General features: G+C 42.9%; 1 protein-coding gene across 1 annotated transcript in view; it reads left to right on the forward strand.

Moving 5' to 3' along the window:
- sema3d (sema domain, immunoglobulin domain (Ig), short basic domain, secreted, (semaphorin) 3D) overlaps positions 1–13,424 on the forward strand; it is a 29,670-nt gene extending 16,246 nt beyond the window's left edge. The window contains exons 8-18 of the mRNA XM_047333369.1: positions 1,605–1,741; positions 3,584–3,698; positions 3,966–4,035; positions 4,133–4,277; positions 4,626–4,848; positions 5,119–5,207; positions 5,369–5,410; positions 6,360–6,517; positions 7,814–7,878; positions 8,053–8,192; positions 12,398–13,424. Of these exons, the coding sequence (XP_047189325.1) occupies positions 1,605–1,741; positions 3,584–3,698; positions 3,966–4,035; positions 4,133–4,277; positions 4,626–4,848; positions 5,119–5,207; positions 5,369–5,410; positions 6,360–6,517; positions 7,814–7,878; positions 8,053–8,192; positions 12,398–12,853 (1,640 nt within the window). The 3' untranslated portion in view covers positions 12,854–13,424. The remainder of the gene's footprint in view (positions 1–1,604; positions 1,742–3,583; positions 3,699–3,965; positions 4,036–4,132; positions 4,278–4,625; positions 4,849–5,118; positions 5,208–5,368; positions 5,411–6,359; positions 6,518–7,813; positions 7,879–8,052; positions 8,193–12,397) is intronic.
- The last annotated feature ends 4,530 nt before the right edge of the window (positions 13,425–17,954 follow it).

Raw genomic sequence — 17,954 nt, forward strand, 5'->3', positions numbered from 1 at the left:
ACACACACACACACACACACACACACACACGAGTGGGCTGCAGCAACTGATGGGTTGCTGCCGTGTAGCAACATTTTTCACCAGGATCTAAATCCTTACACTTGGTCTCCACATTTCACAACCACACAGCCAGAGATGTTTGGAGGAAGTACGTCTCCTTCCTTCTCTCTGTGTACTGTACACAGCATGTGTTGGAGCCGGACGTGCAGATAGAGAGAGAGCACATCGTTCCTGTTCCTGTGAATCTGTGGATCTCTTTCCAGTGGTGCATGACTAACAATGATCTCCTGTCGAGTGTGCTAGGAGTCGTACATTAAGCTGCTCCGCTGGGGAAAATCACCCTCTTCTGTTTGGCTCGGCTCCTCGGGGTTGAGCTCATGTTGATGTAATGTTACTGCAACACTCCAAGACTTTGGACTAGTTCCCCCTGAATCAGGACACTGACGTCAACATGCTGTTGTCTCCTTTACCCCCCACTACTATTAACTACATGATGTCACTTTTTAATGTCCTTGTTCTGAAACTATCTTAAAAACAAAAAAAAAATCATAATGTGAATAATATTTATTCACAACATATTAATACTTGGCATTTGTGAAGTTGTATACAATCAGTCTAGAAACCTTTGACGTTATTGAAAACATTGAAACTTACTTCTGCTTTACTACATGTCGGAGGCAAATACTGTTCTATTTTCTTCACTACATTTATTTATTATTTGTTCGACAGCAAAACGTATCAACGCTTTTCAGATTAAGATTTAACGTATGGTCATCTTATAAAATACGATACTATGTCATACCACTTAAGTCTTAGATCTTGGTTTTGCAACTTTACTGATTTGGTTCCATGTAAACCATTCTAATCCACCCTGCTTCTTGCCACAGTAGGCATCTGTTGTATAAACCCAACTACACGCTACATTAACATCACCAAACGACACACAGAAGTTACCAACTAGCTGGTGAGCAGAGTGGAGCATGTTTGTCTTTCTGCAGTTGGTGTCGAGCAAAAAAGAATAAGAGCGAATATGCTCTTTCATTCAACTGGAAACTCTAAATGATGTTATTATATCTGCTATGTCTGTTCAATTGAACTGTTCAAGTAAGGTTATAACCAATGGTAATCAATCAATACGTCTTTAAATTAGGTTGCCAATGCAGGCATTCTACTTGAAATAAAGTATTTGCATTGTGGTTCTGTGTTTAATGAAAGGATCTGTTTAAAACAATGTGGACATGTGATTAGGGTGAATGTTTGAGCGTGGGTGTTCCATCCAAAGGACGATCTCTTTGCCATACGGCTGCTGAAAATCATAGAAAAGTAAACAGCGCCACTTTTAAAGTAACCTTAATATCCTGGTTATCAGTTTATTAGTCCATGTCGCAAACTGTACAACAAGTTGAGGATTCATGGGCTGCCCCACGTTTAGCGTAGTAAATATAAAGTGTAATAAATCAGATCCCGCTGCCCTTCGACAGCGAGACTATAAATAAACAGACGCTAAGTGTTGTGTTAGTGCCACATCATGTGTGCGTAGCGTGGCAAAAGACATGTTTAACAATCTCCCCTCTCTTTTTTTTTTCCCCTCTCTGCGTCTTCAGAGGGCAGGTTTATATCTGCTCATCCCATTGCGGACACCTACAACCCCGATGATGATAAGATTTACTTTTTCTTCCGCGAGGTGTCGTGGGAGGGCAACGACAAGAGCATCCTGACCCGAGTGGCTCGTGTGTGCAAGGTGAGATATTACTGAAGGAAGGTGAGGAAAGCGGGAGGCACTCAGAGGCACGGCGGTGACGTGAGGCCGCGGGTGGAAAGTTGGCGGGGAAGAGAGAGAGAGAGAGAGAGAGAGAGAGAGAGAGAGAGAGAGAGATGGAAAAGACAAAGTCCCAACCAAGATACTGAACATGGATCAGTTGATTATGAGAGAAATCTGTGCTTGGAAGATAGTGCTAGAGTTTAGAGAAGGGTGAGATGTAGTGGGACTAGAAGGGAGAGTATAAAAACATGATCTCTTACAGTGCGTGTGGTAGTCATAACTCCACTGCGGTCTGACTGAAGGATCTCTTAGTCGGCTCGTAGACGTGTTCTACGTCCCGTAGGAGCAGATCTCGCTGATAAATTCTTCTTTTCTGTTCGTCCGAAAGAGTCGTCGGCTGCTGCTGTCAGGGGCAGTAAATCATGTTTTTAAACCCCTTTGTGCTCCGCGGCGTCCAAAGCGCTGCTGCCTAGATTGTCCCTGAAATCGATTTGCAGCTGAAAGATCTCTGCACCACTTCATTGTCAGCGTTTGCTACCCGAAAGGATGAAGCGGTGACAAGTGTTTACTATGTTGTCATCCCGGAGACATATTTTGGCTTCATAGAAATTTAATGTGCACGGTTTGCACAAACTTCAAATTCATGTCTAAACTGAGGAAATTAAGCAATAAAGCTCTCTGTTGCGGTTGTTAGATGCTCCAGGGCATTAGAGGAGCATATCGTTTTTCAGTGCCCATTATGTTCTATTTGACAGCTTGTCAAAACAACTGTAAGCTTGGAAGGACACTGCACAGCTGACTGAGGACAGAGGCCGGTCAGATTCATGATTGGGAACCATCGTCTGCCACAGCGTGTGCCAGTAGTCATTAAAAATGGGACCAGCTCCAGCAGCAGTTTGCTATTTGTATTCGGAGGTCTATTGCTACATTCTCAGAAAAGCCTCCAGCGTATTTATGACTTGAGAGTAAGCTGTAAGGCAGACTGGAAGGAGATTCCTCTGGATTACAAGACCTCTCCTTTTCTTTCCCGTCTCGGGGATCCCTCTCTCTGGGTCTTTGTATTTGTTCTTTTCTTTCATTATCCATAAGTGCAGGGTTTTTTTTTTCTCCCCTGCATGTAAAAGTTGAGGGCACCTCACTCCAATCCTCTTTGAAGATTATCACCATTGTGAAATCCTCATTAAGTGCTTACATTTTACATTTTCTTTCTTTTTTTGGTCTTAAACAAACGTGTGTTTTTGAGTGTGTTGAAACACAACGGCCTTTTTCTATACCACTTAGTTGGAGCCCCGACCAGGTTTAATAGGGAGGTTCTCTCAAGTTTTTTCATGCATTTGAAAGAGGTGCACTTGAACGCTCTTAACATCGCTCGGTCAAAGGTGGCTGTTCCAAACAGTATTTCACATGCTAAGATAAAATCTGCACCCTTGACCTGCTGCCTCTTCTTGATTTTTTGCACTTCCTTGTGTTTTGCACTTCACATGTGCTGCACTTTCATTTGTTTCTCTTCTCATTCTACGCTTTCTCCTCTCTCTTTGTTTCTCCTCTCTGTTCAGTTGCACCTGAGTGTCATTACACTCACAAGAAGGACTCCTTTGTGCAAGTGAAACGAGCAGTAGTTCACCTGTTTATTTTCCTAATTAGCGCAGGAAACCCCGAGTCCGGCTGCCGTTCTGTGCGTAAGACCATTAGAGAGATTACAGTCAGACTGTGGTTGAGTACAAAGTGTATCTCTTTGACTGCAGTTGTCTTTGGGCCACGTTGGCCGGCCGCACTACGCTGACTGTGGTTTTAGCTGCTCTGCGTTTGGTTGTGTTTCAGAATGATGTGGGTGGCCTGAGGAGTCTGACCAATAAATGGACCACCTTCCTCAAGGCCCGTCTTGTGTGTTCTATCCCTGGACCAGACGGAGTGGACACACACTTTGACGAGCTCCGTAAGTGACCTAGGGAGCAGCATGTGAGGAATCTAGGCCAACGAACTGCGTTTTATACTCCAGAAACTATGTTCAGAGTGAATGTTTTAAAAAAACAAACAAAGGTAATGAATTTCCAAATGTACCAGCAGTGAAGCCTTTTCAGAAGCCATAGTTGTAGCTGCTCCCTGTACATAAAAATAGAGATGGAAATGTAGCTGTCTTTTCTGTGCAGAAAATGGTAATGAAATCAAAATGACCTGTGTCGCCTCCCTCTCTGTTTTGAAGAGGACATATTTCTGCTCCCTACCAGAGATGACAAAAACCCCGTAGTGTACGCAGTCTTCACCACCTCCAGGTGAGTTCAGTAATCATCACATCATCATCAATACTGCGCGTGCCCTCTCCTTCTCTTTTCATCTTTTAATAGTCTCTTGCTTCGACTCCCTTTCCAGCTCCATTTTCCGCGGCTCAGCAGTGTGCGTGTACAGCATGGCGGACATAAGGGCCGCGTTTAACGGACCGTATGCTCACAAGGAGGGGCCTGACCACCGATGGGTCGAATACGAGGGCAGGATACCATACCCACGTCCTGGAACGGTGCGTTGCCCACTAAGGGGCTGGGCGACACATAGAATTCTCATACTTGATCACGTATACAGCTGCAGATTTCTTTTCCCACCTCTTATTAGATATTAGATAATGAAAATCAGCCTTTCTTGCTAATCACAAGATGCTAAAGATGGCCTCATTTGATTCAAGGGGGAAATGGGCGAGGGGGCTGGGTGGTGGTGGTGGTGGTGTACATGTCACAGATGTACCAGATTTGCTTTGCCTCTTACAGTTTTCTATTTGACCACTAGAGGGGGATGTGAAACTATAAATCAGTGAAGAGAGCTGTCAGTTGAAACTTAGTTTTACATGAACTTGTATTTTTTTGCACTTCAGTGTCCCAGCAAGACATATGATCCAAGGATCAAGACCACCAAAGACTTCCCAGATGAGGTGGTCAGTTTCATTCGATTCCACCCTCTGATGTATCGGTCTGTCTACCCTCTGACTGGACGGCCTGTGTTCACACGTGTGCGAGTGGACTACACCTTGACCAAGATTGTGGTGGACAGAGTTTTAGCAGAGGATGGACCATATGAGGTCATGTTCCTGGGAACAGGTTAGGACGCGCGCACACACACACACACACACACACACACACACACACACACACACACACACACACACACACACACACACACACACACACACACACACACACACACACACACACACACACACACACACACACACACACACACACACACACACCAGTTGTCTCCTGCAATTCTATACATCACCAGCAGAGGGCACTAGATGACAATGTGTTGTCCTCAGACAGGTTCTGCTGATGCTCTCATGGTTTTTGATTTTCACCTTCCTGTCATAGATGCCGGCTCCGTTCTGAAGGTGGTGAGCATCACTCAAGACAACTGGTCAACAGAGGAAGTGGTGCTCGAAGAACTTCAAGTCTTCCAGGTTTTCTGAACAACACATCTACACACACACAAATCCGCAAACTCTGCAACACTGAGGGATTTCTGCTGAGCTTTAAATCAACAACTTATTTGTTGTATTTGCGTTGACAGTGCTCCAGCAATATATGCTTATCAAAAATTTGTTTGTCAAACCTTTTGCAGGTTCCCACTCCCATCCTCAGTATGAAGATATCTTCTAAACAGGTTCGACCCGATTCCGTCCAAAGCTCTTTACTATTTCTGCATATCTTCTCTGCTCTCTGCCTTCATTCATGCACACGTCTTATGTGGCACATTGACATACTGTTTTTACTGTAATCCCCAACTAATTATTGTAACACAATTTCGCGCTCTCACTATAGCATTCACTATTTCCTTAAAGCGCAGTCCCCTCCCTCCCTCCCATTCTTCCTCATTATCTAAGGGTCAGGGGTGTCAGTAGACGCTTCAACCCCAATCACAGCCAACATTAATCTCCAGCAGTCTTTGACCTGTGTGTGTGTGTGTGTGTGTGTGTGTGTGTGTGTGTGTGTGTGTGTGTGTGTGTGTGTGTGTGTGTGTGTGTGTGTGTGTGTGTGTGTGTGTGTGTGTGTGTGTGTGTGTGTGTGTGTGTGTGTGTGTGTGTGAGTGTGTGTGTGTGTGTGTGTGTGCTCGTGTTTTCAGTTGTTGTTTGGAATTTCTGTTCGGGAATCTCCTTAACTTCAGATGAGTTAGAGGTCTTGGAGTCCCATTTGTAAAAACTGCTCATTTCAGGTGTCTATTTAAAGTCAGACACTAGTGAAAGTCTTTTTGTGATGATGCATTGACTCCTAGTTATACATGAATTACACTGTAGGAAACCTGAGGACATTTGCCTGAATTTCCAGAATGTAGAAAACATCTATAAGGGGGGGGGGGGGTCACTGTCAAACAAATCTTACGACAAAAAGCTTAATTTTTCATCAGAATAAACCTGCTGTCAAATCCACTTAAGTTCTGACTTTACCTGCCAACCCCCCCGAGTAAAATTTCCTCGCCTGAATGTTCTGTTGTTAACGCGTCCGACTCGGACAATCTCCTGCTGCGCTCTTCACTATGTGAATGGCAAACTCTGAAAAGCTTACATTTCTACCTTTCCTAAGGAGGAGTGTGGTGTGCTTTTTCTTTGCTATAGCAACAGCTCTACGTGGGATCAGGCGAGGGCCTAGCGCAGGTTTCACTCAGTAGATGTCACCTGTACGGACAAGCCTGTGCTGAATGCTGTCTGGCGCGAGATCCCTACTGTGCCTGGGATGGACACACGTGCTCTCGATACATCCCTGCATCCAAAAGGTGCTGTATATATGTCACACTTCTTACTATTGCCCTTTATTAAAAGAAAATTGATTTTTTTTTAGTGTATATGTTTATTCAGGGTCTGTAGCAGGATCAGAGTTTTGGTAGACATGCCAACATCTCTAACAAACTCTTTAAAATGATATGAAAATCAGGATAGAACAGGAAACTCGCAAAAGGTTATTTACTGAAATGAAAAGATGAACCTTCACAGCAGTGACATTGTCAGCAAGACCACACTCTGACACACAACATGATAAAATATCCATTAAAAATCCTGAATCCTTGAATTAGTAAACTAAATTTTTACATTTGACGATATTTATACTATGCCTATCCACATTACTTCACATCATCCAATTTCTGTTTTCCCCACACAGAGTAGAATCACTTATAAGGACAATAATGTAAAACGACCAAATTGAAACCATTTGTAACCTGAACAAAAACATGCACACATAATGCAAATTCAAAATGTAGAAACTTTTAAATGGACTCACTCTATCATGTATGAGGAGGTGATGCACAGTGACGTCTCTGTGCCATGGGAATCTTTTTTGAATATCCTGATTTGATCTTGTGCGATTTGTAGTAATAAAAGAAAAGAAAAAAAACAGAAAATTAAAACACTACTTTCATAAACTGCTTTAAACTAATCCTTTGTTGCCCTGCGTCCCCATGTTTGTGTGTGTGTGGAGTTCATAGTTGTGCCCTTCTGCCCTTTTCTGCTGGTAACTAGCGAGGGTGGATGTGGACATGCCCTAAAGGCACTCGCATCATGCACTTTAGACTATGTGCTTGAAATTGGTAAAAAAAAACCCCACTAAGAGCTAAAAGTAAACAGAGGTCATCTAAAATCTAGACAAACGACCTGCAAATACTTTGTCTCCTAGGTTGTGTTGTGAGTATTTGCAGCGCATGTGTTGTCAAATTGATTAATTTGCTTGTGTTCTGTCGATTTGCATGTGTTTTCTTGAGTTGCAAAGGGATGAGCTCTCTCTCTCTCGGCCACCATATAAATCACGTTGTAGGTTGTTGTGAAAAATTGTTGCCAGAGCCAAAAGTGAACCAAATTCTCCACATGCTCACCACAGCCTATTTCTTTTCCAAATATCTCCACTTCCAAAAAAAAACATACCCCAGATGTATGAGAGGTTCCTCTTTGTTCGGTGTTGTTTGTTGTCTTTGGCTGTCTTTTGCTTGATATCTAAATATTCAATTAGATTCATAATTTAATGAAACCGAAATACTGTACAGATGACCTTGTTAAATTAAACTAAATGAAATCTCCAGGCGAGCCAGGAGACAGGACATCAAGCACGGGGACCCTGCCAGTCAGTGTTGGGACACAGAAGACAGTATGTGGACTTTAGTTCATCTTATACCTGTCTTCGTAAGAAAGCCATTTTGTCTTTGTCAACAGATAGATGTTAAACTTCTCCAGCTCTCAGTGGAAACCTGCATGACATACCTTTTTTTTTAATAAACCACAGAAAAGACCCTTGGATCATTAACAGTTGTGTTTTCTTCAGGTCTTAGTGGGGGACAAGTGGAGGAGAAGCTTCTCTTTGGGGTGCAAAGCAACTCCACCTTCCTCGAGTGCATCCCCAAATCTCAACAGGCCCAGATCCGGTGGTACATACAGAGACCTGGATCTGAACGCAGGGAGGAGGTTAGTGAGTGCACGCGTGTACACACACGCCACCCAAACACCGATGCACGAATCATTTTCACCCCCTGACATTATTTTCCTTTTACGCCATGGTGCGCCTTGTTTTTGCTTTTCTTTAGTATAGCGTACCCGAGGGGTCACGTTTTAGTGATACCAGGTCAAAAAACAGGGAAAGTTTCTAACACAACTACTTCAAAGCATCCGCTTGAGCCCATTAACCACTGTTTGTGCCACAAATCACTGCACTGCAGCTCCTGCTTATCTCAGGGACGATAAAAAGCCGGGCTTGGACCATGGCGAGACCATTCACAGCGTATATGCAGGGTTGAAAACCCAAAAGTCACAGACGTTGTGGAATTATAGCTATTAAGGGAGCAACCCGGGGTCTCACTAGTTCCTTGAATAGGGTCATTATGGATGTTTATGAGTGTCTAGGGCTTTTTGAAATTTTCTGCAGATCCTCTGTTTCTGAGGAAGGTGAGGAATGACTTAAACCAGACCCATCCAAGGAGATGGAGATGGGACATCATCTATCTCATATGGGGGGAAAAAAAGAAAAAAAGGAAGATGTTCTTATCCTGCATTATCCACATTTTTTTCATTTTCTCAAATAGTAGCCAAGTATTAATGCTGGAATGCAACTGCTTTTCCTTGTTGGCCACCGTAGGTTATTCAGGGGAGACTAGAGAATATGTCTATTGTGTTCTGGGCAGAAAAATGAGGTGTTGCAACAGAAAACAACTAATTACTAGAGCCAGACCCATAAATCAGGCGGGTCTGGCTCTGCGTTAATGTTTGCCGATGTGCACTGATGTGAAAAGTTGAGTTTTACAGATTACAAAATGCAGGAAATATTCCCTAATATTGGAATCAGCCCCCAAAAATGCATACTGGTCAGGCTCTGCTTATAACACACATGTCTTTATAGAAATCTAAAAGATAAAAATAGTCGTATAGCTTAAAATTCAACATGCAGTGGACCAGTAGAGTGCAGAAAATGGGCCTTCTGGATGAATTCTAACAGCTGAGTTGTCAGTCGATACAAGTTCTTAATTTGGTACAAATTCACATAATACATTTATTTAACTACTTGCCATTACAAAGGATCAAAAATGACTTTACAAAGTGTTGCTGGGAGACAGGATAGTATGCAGAGAAAGTTGTAGGAGAGAGAGAGAGAGAGAGATAATGTGTTTATATTTTAGGTGTGGAAAAGGACTCATTGAGGATGACACTTGTCTCCTGAACCAGACAACCTAGACCTGCTTACTCAGCACCTCGGTGCCCTTCCCTCCGCTGTCCAAACACACAAACCTTCCTCCGCCCATTGTGAGCGGCCTGTTTGCCACTCGGCCCGCTCACTCCTCGTCATCCACTGCGCCCCACTGCGCGCATTTACTCCCACAAATGGTCCGCTGTCCTCGCTCTCAGGGGCGAATGTAAACACATTGACAGGTGCAGGGGCCACTAAAGACCCATGTGTTCCTTTACAGGCCTGCGCAGCAGAAAGCCCTGTGCTTCGTGGGGCTCTGTGTGTGGATACATGTGTGCCTGTGTGCATGCATGTGTGTGTTTCTTTATGATCCCCTACAGCGGAAATCATAACAGAGCGCTCCCTAGGGACAGCCATGTGTTCCTGGGTAATGAAGACAATGGGGTGTTTTCTGTGTTTGTGTGTATAGGCATGCGATGCAACGTGACCTATTGTCCTCTAGACAAAGTGATGAAGGAGTGAACGCAGGAGGTCTTCCTCCCTCAGGATTGTCATGTGATAGACACAGAAGCTGGAAAAATGTGCAGCGTTTAGTGAATCGATGGGAAGTTCAGTGATGTCGATAATGTTTTATACAACTGAAATTGTATCTCTCTGCCTGCCAATGTAAAAGTGGAGCGAGCTACCACTTGGACTTATCGGCAGCTAAATGCACTATTTGGTCACTATCTTTCTTATGCATTTTTTCAATAATAATTATGACTAAGGTGAGATCTCAGAGCAAAACCCTTTGCAAAAGTTTGTTATACTGACCAATGTTGAGATTTATCATGATGTGCAACTTAAAAATTGCTGCTGTGTTGTTTGAAGTGTCCATATAATGACTGAAAAACAGATGGAACATTATGACTTGAGGGGAAACACATTCAAATGTGAAGCTTAATAGAAGATCAGACTTTGCTTGAATGGATAAATGAATAGATGAATACGTGCAATTTACGTGCCACTTTATTGAGTTCACTCATTTGCTGCTGCTGCTGGTCTGGGGGATTTAACGTTTCCTTGCTGCATTAGATGTGGTCCTCCCGCTCTCACAGCTGGGCATGTGATGTTGGAGCAGGTGATGTCAGAGGAGTCGTGATCATTTCAACCTCTGACTCCCTGTGCCTTTCTACCCACTGCTTCCTCCTGTCTGTCATCCCATCTCCACTCCTGTCCTTCAACCCCCCATATCAGCGCCACCTTAATCTCTCCTCACTTGCTGCCTTCACGCTCCTTACTCCGTCTACTTTGTTTGCTCATACTTTTCCAAGTGGCCTCCACGACTTCCAAGTCTCTTCCCTTAAATGTTTCTCTCCACACTTGCTGCCTCCTGATGGGTTTTGAGGAAGGGCGTCCTCGACCAGCTGCCAGCAGCACCTGCAGCCTACTCCAAAACAAATCTCCTCATTCACACAAACACTTCTCTTATCCCCTTGTAAAAAATCAGCTCATAAAGATGTGAGCCGAAGGAGATTTCTATGTCTTTCTCACAGCATGTGTTTGTGTGTCTGTTACAGTGTGTGAATTCGCCTCCTGGAGCCCGGAATGCTGGCCCGTTAGAAAATTTGTAATAAGAAAAGCATGGATGATGCTGAATTTCATGCAGTGTTCATTAGAACAAAGTGATGCCTTCCGGAAAGCATGGGGAGCTCTGAATCTGATGCAAAAGCATAGAAAAATACCTATTCACACTTGTGATTCTATCAAGAAAATTGTCTTGCTCCACATGCATGCTTGCTCTTACATATACAAATCAAACACAGTCATCTGTACAATACGCTTCAAACAGAGCGCGCACGCACGCACGCACGCACGCACACACACTCTGGCTGAGTATAAATGTTTAGCATTGCTGTTTAGTCACAGAGGCCTCTCCTGTGGATGTCAGAGGTGAGACTGCTTCACATGCACACACGTTATCGCCTAAATACTGATATATATATATATATATATACACTTTTTTTTTCTTGGGGGGTGGATCCATCAGGTGTGTCAGCAAACAAGAATGCGATAGGAGACAAACCAGGAAGTCTGATGTGATTAAGGGTCAAGGTGAAAAGAGATTCTGAGGCCTGTGGGCATACCTCTGCTTGGACAACACATCATCAGTGTCAGACCTGGAAACCACCACACACACGCGCAAATATTCATAGTTTTCTACAAGTTTTTGTCTTGGCCTCTTTCTGTAGCTGTGTTATCACCTCTGGGCAGTTGGAGCAGGGCTGAGCAAAGTATGCTTTTGAAGCCTCAACACACACACATACACACACACACACACTGGAGACATTCTCAATCTCTCTGACTGTCTTCTGAACACAGCTGTGTTGTTTTAGGTCCTGACAGCGGCCATGCACCTGATGAATCATGTAGGACCATAAACATCACCCTTACACCATAACATACGCACACACAAAGATCGCATCGATTTCCATTCAATGTGTAGAGATATGTCCACACTCCAATGGTCTAAAACTCAAACTAATTCTCAAAAGGACACACACACACACACACACACACGCACACGCGCACACACACCTTTCTTTGTCTTTGCTGACTGCTTGCACTCATCATACATCTAAGCTTCTCTCCACACCACATAATGACCTCTCACCACACCCAATTCAATATGCTTCCTGTTTCAGGGGTCATTACCATGTGTAATGCACTTTGGGTACAAATCAGGCATGACAATGTATGTGTGTAAACAGGGTGGGAGGTACCAAGCATGTGTTCTGTGATGTGCAGCCAGCTTGATTGATTATTTGGGGCCACAGAGACACACATTTCTTGCTTTTTTTTGTTGTAAGGCTTTTTTAAATTCAGAAAGGAATACTAAGAAAAGTTCTTTTGATGTTTATTATCTGGTCATCGTAGCCTCAGGCAGATGCATTTGTATGACCTTGTTCTTCATGATAAAGCTGTTTACGCTCTTTATTTGCATTTTCTCCAGGTCAGGTTGGACGATCGTGTCGTTCACACTGATCGAGGCCTCCTGATTCTCTCCCTCCGTGTCTCGGATGCTGGCGTGTATATCTGCGTAGCTCAAGAGCACACTCGCTTCACCCACACTCTCCTCCGTCTCACGCTGCAACTCGTTACACATGGCCAACTGGACGGGAAGACCAAGCCCAGCGAAGACCCCGTGGCAGAGCTACGACATGGCGGAGAGGCCCGTCAGCGGTACAAAGACTACCTGAGAGTGATGAGCTCTCCCATTGGCTCTCTGGAGGAGTACTGCGATTCACTCTGGTTGGAGAAGAGGCCACCAAGGGCACGAGGACGAGGCTTGGGTGTCGCCAAATGGAAACACATCCAGGAAATGAAGAAGAGCAGGAACAGGAGACACAACAGGGAGAGGGAGGAAGAGGGAGGAAGAGGCAGGGTGGTGAGGACAGCACAACAATGAGGGGTGAGGTAAAATAAAAACACATCCAGGATTTAGCTGTGTATATTCACTCATTGAGTGATGAAGCAAACATGACAGAACTGGAAAATTGCAATGACAGATCAATCCGTGGGCGAACTAAATCTAACTCTAAGTTGAAGGGGCATGAACCGCTGAAATAGTCCAAAATGAATATATTAATTTGAACTACAAACTTTAAGTAGTATTAGTTTGAGAATATGTAATTTCTTCATGTGTTAACAATGTAAGAACTTTTCAGTCGTGTCAGAGGAAAATATCTCATATATCAACAGTAGTAGTATGAAAACAAAAATCACAAGTTTGCTCACGGCGATGACAATGCATTCATGTTGAATGACTGTAAATATTTGTATAACATGTACAGGAGATATGGCATGCTCAGTGTAGTCTTATTACTGATCTGTATAACTACAATGATAATCACGTTTAGAAATACCGTATTTTGTACAAACATTTAAAATATGTAGGTTGAATAGATGTTTTCATTAATGCTCTTTTTCCCCCCTTCAATTATTTAAATAAATTTGTCGCTGAGGCTCTTGTTTTCTGATTTCTTGCGTACTTGATTTCTGTGAAGAGATGAAAAGCAATGCGCGAGAAAATTATCAAAGGTGCAGTCACAGGCAGTCACAGGCACACCGCAGACGGGTCGAACATCGCTTAGGGTTAGTTCAGCTGAGGCGCTCCCGATATAGCAGCACAAGTCCCGGTACACTCTGCATGCAGATGTCATAATGATGCAGGACCAGCTGGTCTCGTGTTTAATGAAAGTCTTTGTGTGTGTGTGTGTGTGTGTGTGTGTGTGTGTGTGTGTGTGTGTGTGTGTGTGTGTGTGTGTGTGTGTGTGTGTGTGTGTGTGTGTGAGAGAGAGAGAGAGAGAACATCTTTCAGGAGAAGCCATATGAAAGCATGTGAGCAACCTACAGGTTTCTAAACTGATGTAGCCATAAAGGCACCAACATCAGTGGCATCTGCGTAAAAGGCAAGCGTTACACAACCCAATGCGCCTGACCTGAATGATACTATATCTACACTATCTATCTATATACATACTGTACACACACACACACACACACACACACACACACACAGGATCTTTCGGTGACAGATCATTGTCACGGTCATGGGAGCCCCTCTGTTTTGACAGACATATCTTATTAATCTCCAGAATTTGATTTTGGGCGAGCTGCTTAAGTACTGCAGGTAAAACGAAGAAAAAAAAATCCTTATCCATCTTTATTTTTTGATTCTATCATTGTATCACAGGTCTGCATCAACACACACAACTCGTACTGACCCAATAGTGAAATGATTGGCATTATGTTTCCTTAACTCTCACAGGAACCTTCAACTACGTACATATGGACCATAGAGACGACATTCATCTCCCATTTTGTGTTTCTCCACAGTGATTTCTCTTTGTTTCTTGTAACAAAGACAATAAATATTTCAAATACTTCCTCCTTGTCTATTGTTAATTCAGCAGTTGTCTACAAAGAGCAAACATCTCCCCCCAAAAAAAGGAAACAGCAAAGGGACATCAGGGACAAGAACAGGCCTTTAAAACAGTGTTTCCATAAAACAAAGACTTGTACATTATAACAACATACATTTGTTGGAGAAGCACAGAAGCAAAAACTGTCCATTTGAATCATCTTTGTGCAAAAACTCTCGTCTGTTCTGCCTTCTGAATGTTTGCTTATAACACACATTCTTCTATAATGATTTTCCAGACAAAGGTGAGGGAAGAAAACAAAAATTTCAGAATGAGACTGGGGGGAAATGCTGTGCAAATTATTCTACCTGTTTTTTTGTTTTTTTTTCAGGAATCTCTTATTTGCATGCGGGCGCTGAAGTAACTGTCCTGCCCTGCATAAGAGGTCCATTGTCTGATACTGTCTCGCCTAAGAAGCTTGTGGCTTGTGGCTCGTGTGCACATAGTTGTGCGTCAGGCTCCGTACACGACTGTGTTCGCAGTTATCTTGACCTTCACATTTGGCTGGAGAAGAACGTATGAGTGAAGATGACTTGCTGCGATAGACAGGCAGACAGAAGCAGCAGGGGTTGTGCAGGAATTCAAGGAAAGAAACCGGGTTTTTACGGAAGGAAGTGCTTAACTTGATGTGATCGGCGTAATGAGTGAGGACTCCTGTTGTGGCCTCCCAGGGTACTTACTCACAGACAAGAGCACTTGCACATAGACATTTGTAGACAGTGCTTGCCCGTGTCCGGTGACCCACGCCGACAACTCAAACCAAGATCAGGCACGGTGCACGGGACTAGAGTCCTCCCAGTATTTGTCACAGGTTGGAAGAAAAAAACTCTGTGTGCACTCTAGATAGACTTCAGTGGCTAGCTCTGATTTAGAAATTATTTTAAAGTGGTTTATTTAGAAAGATTTATTTCCTTAATTCCCAAATCCCTAATTTAGTTCTGGTAACATTTGACAACATAATTCCATAGCTGTGCACTTTGTTTCTACTTTGTGAACCTGACATGCCTGGTAGCAGCAACATTTCTAAAATATAGTCCTATTTTTTACCTCATCCTTATTCAAGGACCTTATGACATATTCAAAGTAAATATTGGAATAAAGTATTTTCTTAGTACCTTATTCATACAATGAAATTAGCCTGTAAATTGTGAGCTGCACGTACATTTCAGTGAGTTTTTTCTTTTCTTTTAGCAAAAATAAAACAAACATGTTCTTCTGGGTCAGTTTAGTTGGGACACATATATGTACCTCCCATGATTTAAAGGTGTCATTTAAAGCGAGACTTACACTTCAAAGTATGCCTTTAAAAAAAACAATTACCAAGTGTCACTGCCCAGTGTTATCTGGTTCTTACAAATGACGTTACAGAATGCAATATCTGTTGCCCTAAATCCGTCATTCTGTGATTCATGCCTGTGTCATTTTTTATGCAAATGCTCCCAGGTGCGAGAATTCAGAGCAACGGTGTTGTCTAAAAAACGCTGTCCCCCAGCGAGCTTCCTCAGCGCCACGCCAGAATCAAGATATCAAACGCCATGACAGCAAGACGAGAGGAAGAGCGCAGATTGAGAAGGAGATGTCAAACCACAGAGGTGTATCTGGTCCTATATTACAGGGCATTCACAGCTGTGCAGATGTGTGTGTTTGTCAGGTGTTGACAGTGAACTTCTGGGCCTGGGTGGAGACAGTCAGGTGTTGTATGGGAGCTGTCAGGCTGGGTGGTATTGATGGCAGCCCCGGGGTATTGGAAGGCTAGAGGTATGTGTGTATGAGCTAGAAACAGTTGTTCCTCTTAGAGTAATGACTACCTGTGCTCCCTTCTGCCTAATTTATGGAAGTTCGTGATCTCTCCTTACTTCAGGATGTGAAAGCATGACCCACACTTTCTCACTCCCAACTTGTCAGATATGAGCAGGACCCTTTAGCGTCATTTTTTTCAAACTCACTGGGTAAACATTGCGCGTCACATTTTCAACCTGCAGGGTACACTAAAGCATTACTATACTTTTTATGGTTCCCTTTAAGCACTCATGTTAGGGAAACATTGTGGTGTGGTTTGATACAGAAAAAGGTTCTCCACAAAAGGTCCATAAAGGTCCTGCCACATACAGTGTGTCTGCAGACAAACGGGCTGCTTTCTGACACAGGATGCAGGTTCTCCTGCATCAGTTATGGGATCATCATTGCTATTTGGATACTTAGTGTTATTTGGCCTTGTGCATATCCGCTTTCATATAGGTTTGATCACACCCATGTTCTTCTTTGGAAGAGGTCAGGGGTCACAAGAGCAGAAGAGAGGCCAAATTATTTTTTGTGACTTCCACCCTTGAGGCTACTTTCCTTAAACGATAAATTGCAATTTAGTGCTCGGATCCTGTGAAGGGTGACTGATGAACTCTAAAGACTTGGAAGATGATGAAACATGGTTCTGTTTTCATCATATCACAACTGTTAAATCAAATCAACTTTGAATGAATCAAATCGCTTGACAATGAATCAGTCAATTTCACACCCATTTTAAAACCGCTGAATTCTTCACTTCACATGCATTTTCATCATCTCCATTTTTATCAGTTAACTTTTGTTACTTCCACTCCTCATAGCAGTGATCACGTTTCTAGAATTAATTTATAACATAATTAGCATTATTTCTAAGGCATGGGAGTGTCATAAATGCTTTGGTTTTCTTGGTGAAGGGGTAAAAGCCGATGAGCGGTAAGAGAAAGTGAAAAAGAAAAACGAGTGAAGTTCATTACAGTTCATGATTAGCAAGAACCCATGTGGCTGTCCCAGGTCTGCCCTGTCTTATGGAAATCCAAACCCACAAGAGAGTACCTTCAGCCGTGAAGGCTAATGAGGTGAGTAAACATGGAAATCTTCCAGAACATTGTGGGACAGGGAGGATTTTCAGCTTGTTCACATGCCTCGATGTGAATAAAGCACTCAAATTTCAAGCTCAATTTTACAGAACATCATGCAAATGTTTTCTGAAAATATCCCTTTCAAATAGCTTCGGGGTTTGCTAAACTTCCAGGCATGTTCTCAATGTGAAGAATTCAGCTAATCAAAGAAAGCATATGTTTGTACTGACTCAGATTCTTGGCAATTTCTCCGTATATACATTAACACATTCCTGCATTATGTTGCGGTGTACTGTAATGCTTAGGTGGCCTAACTTTGACCAACAAGGTTCACACTGAGGTGTGAAAATATAGAGGATTAACTACAAGCGAAATTGTCATTTCATGTATCGGTCTCAAAATAATCGTGAGGATTTTGTCAGGTTGATGTTGGAATTAACTGGATCTTTGAGTGGATGAGAATCAGGAATCGTTCCTCAAAGTCAAGGTTTTGTCTATTTATTCAAGTATCGGCTTTCAGTTTTTTACACTAGACATACTTGTACATATATGTGCAGCTAAGTCACGGGGGGGGGGGGATTCCTTTTTTTAAAGGCAAAGCAAAATCCTGTCACTGTCAGATCTCATTTGATTGTCAACAAATACAATAAAGAATGCTCAAACAATCGTAACAAAAAGAACATAAATATTAAGAATATGCAAAGTATAAAAGAGGCCGACAGGT

This window comes from Scophthalmus maximus, chromosome 7 (genome assembly GCF_022379125.1).
Source record: "Scophthalmus maximus strain ysfricsl-2021 chromosome 7, ASM2237912v1, whole genome shotgun sequence".
Lineage (NCBI taxonomy): Eukaryota > Metazoa > Chordata > Actinopteri > Pleuronectiformes > Scophthalmidae > Scophthalmus > Scophthalmus maximus.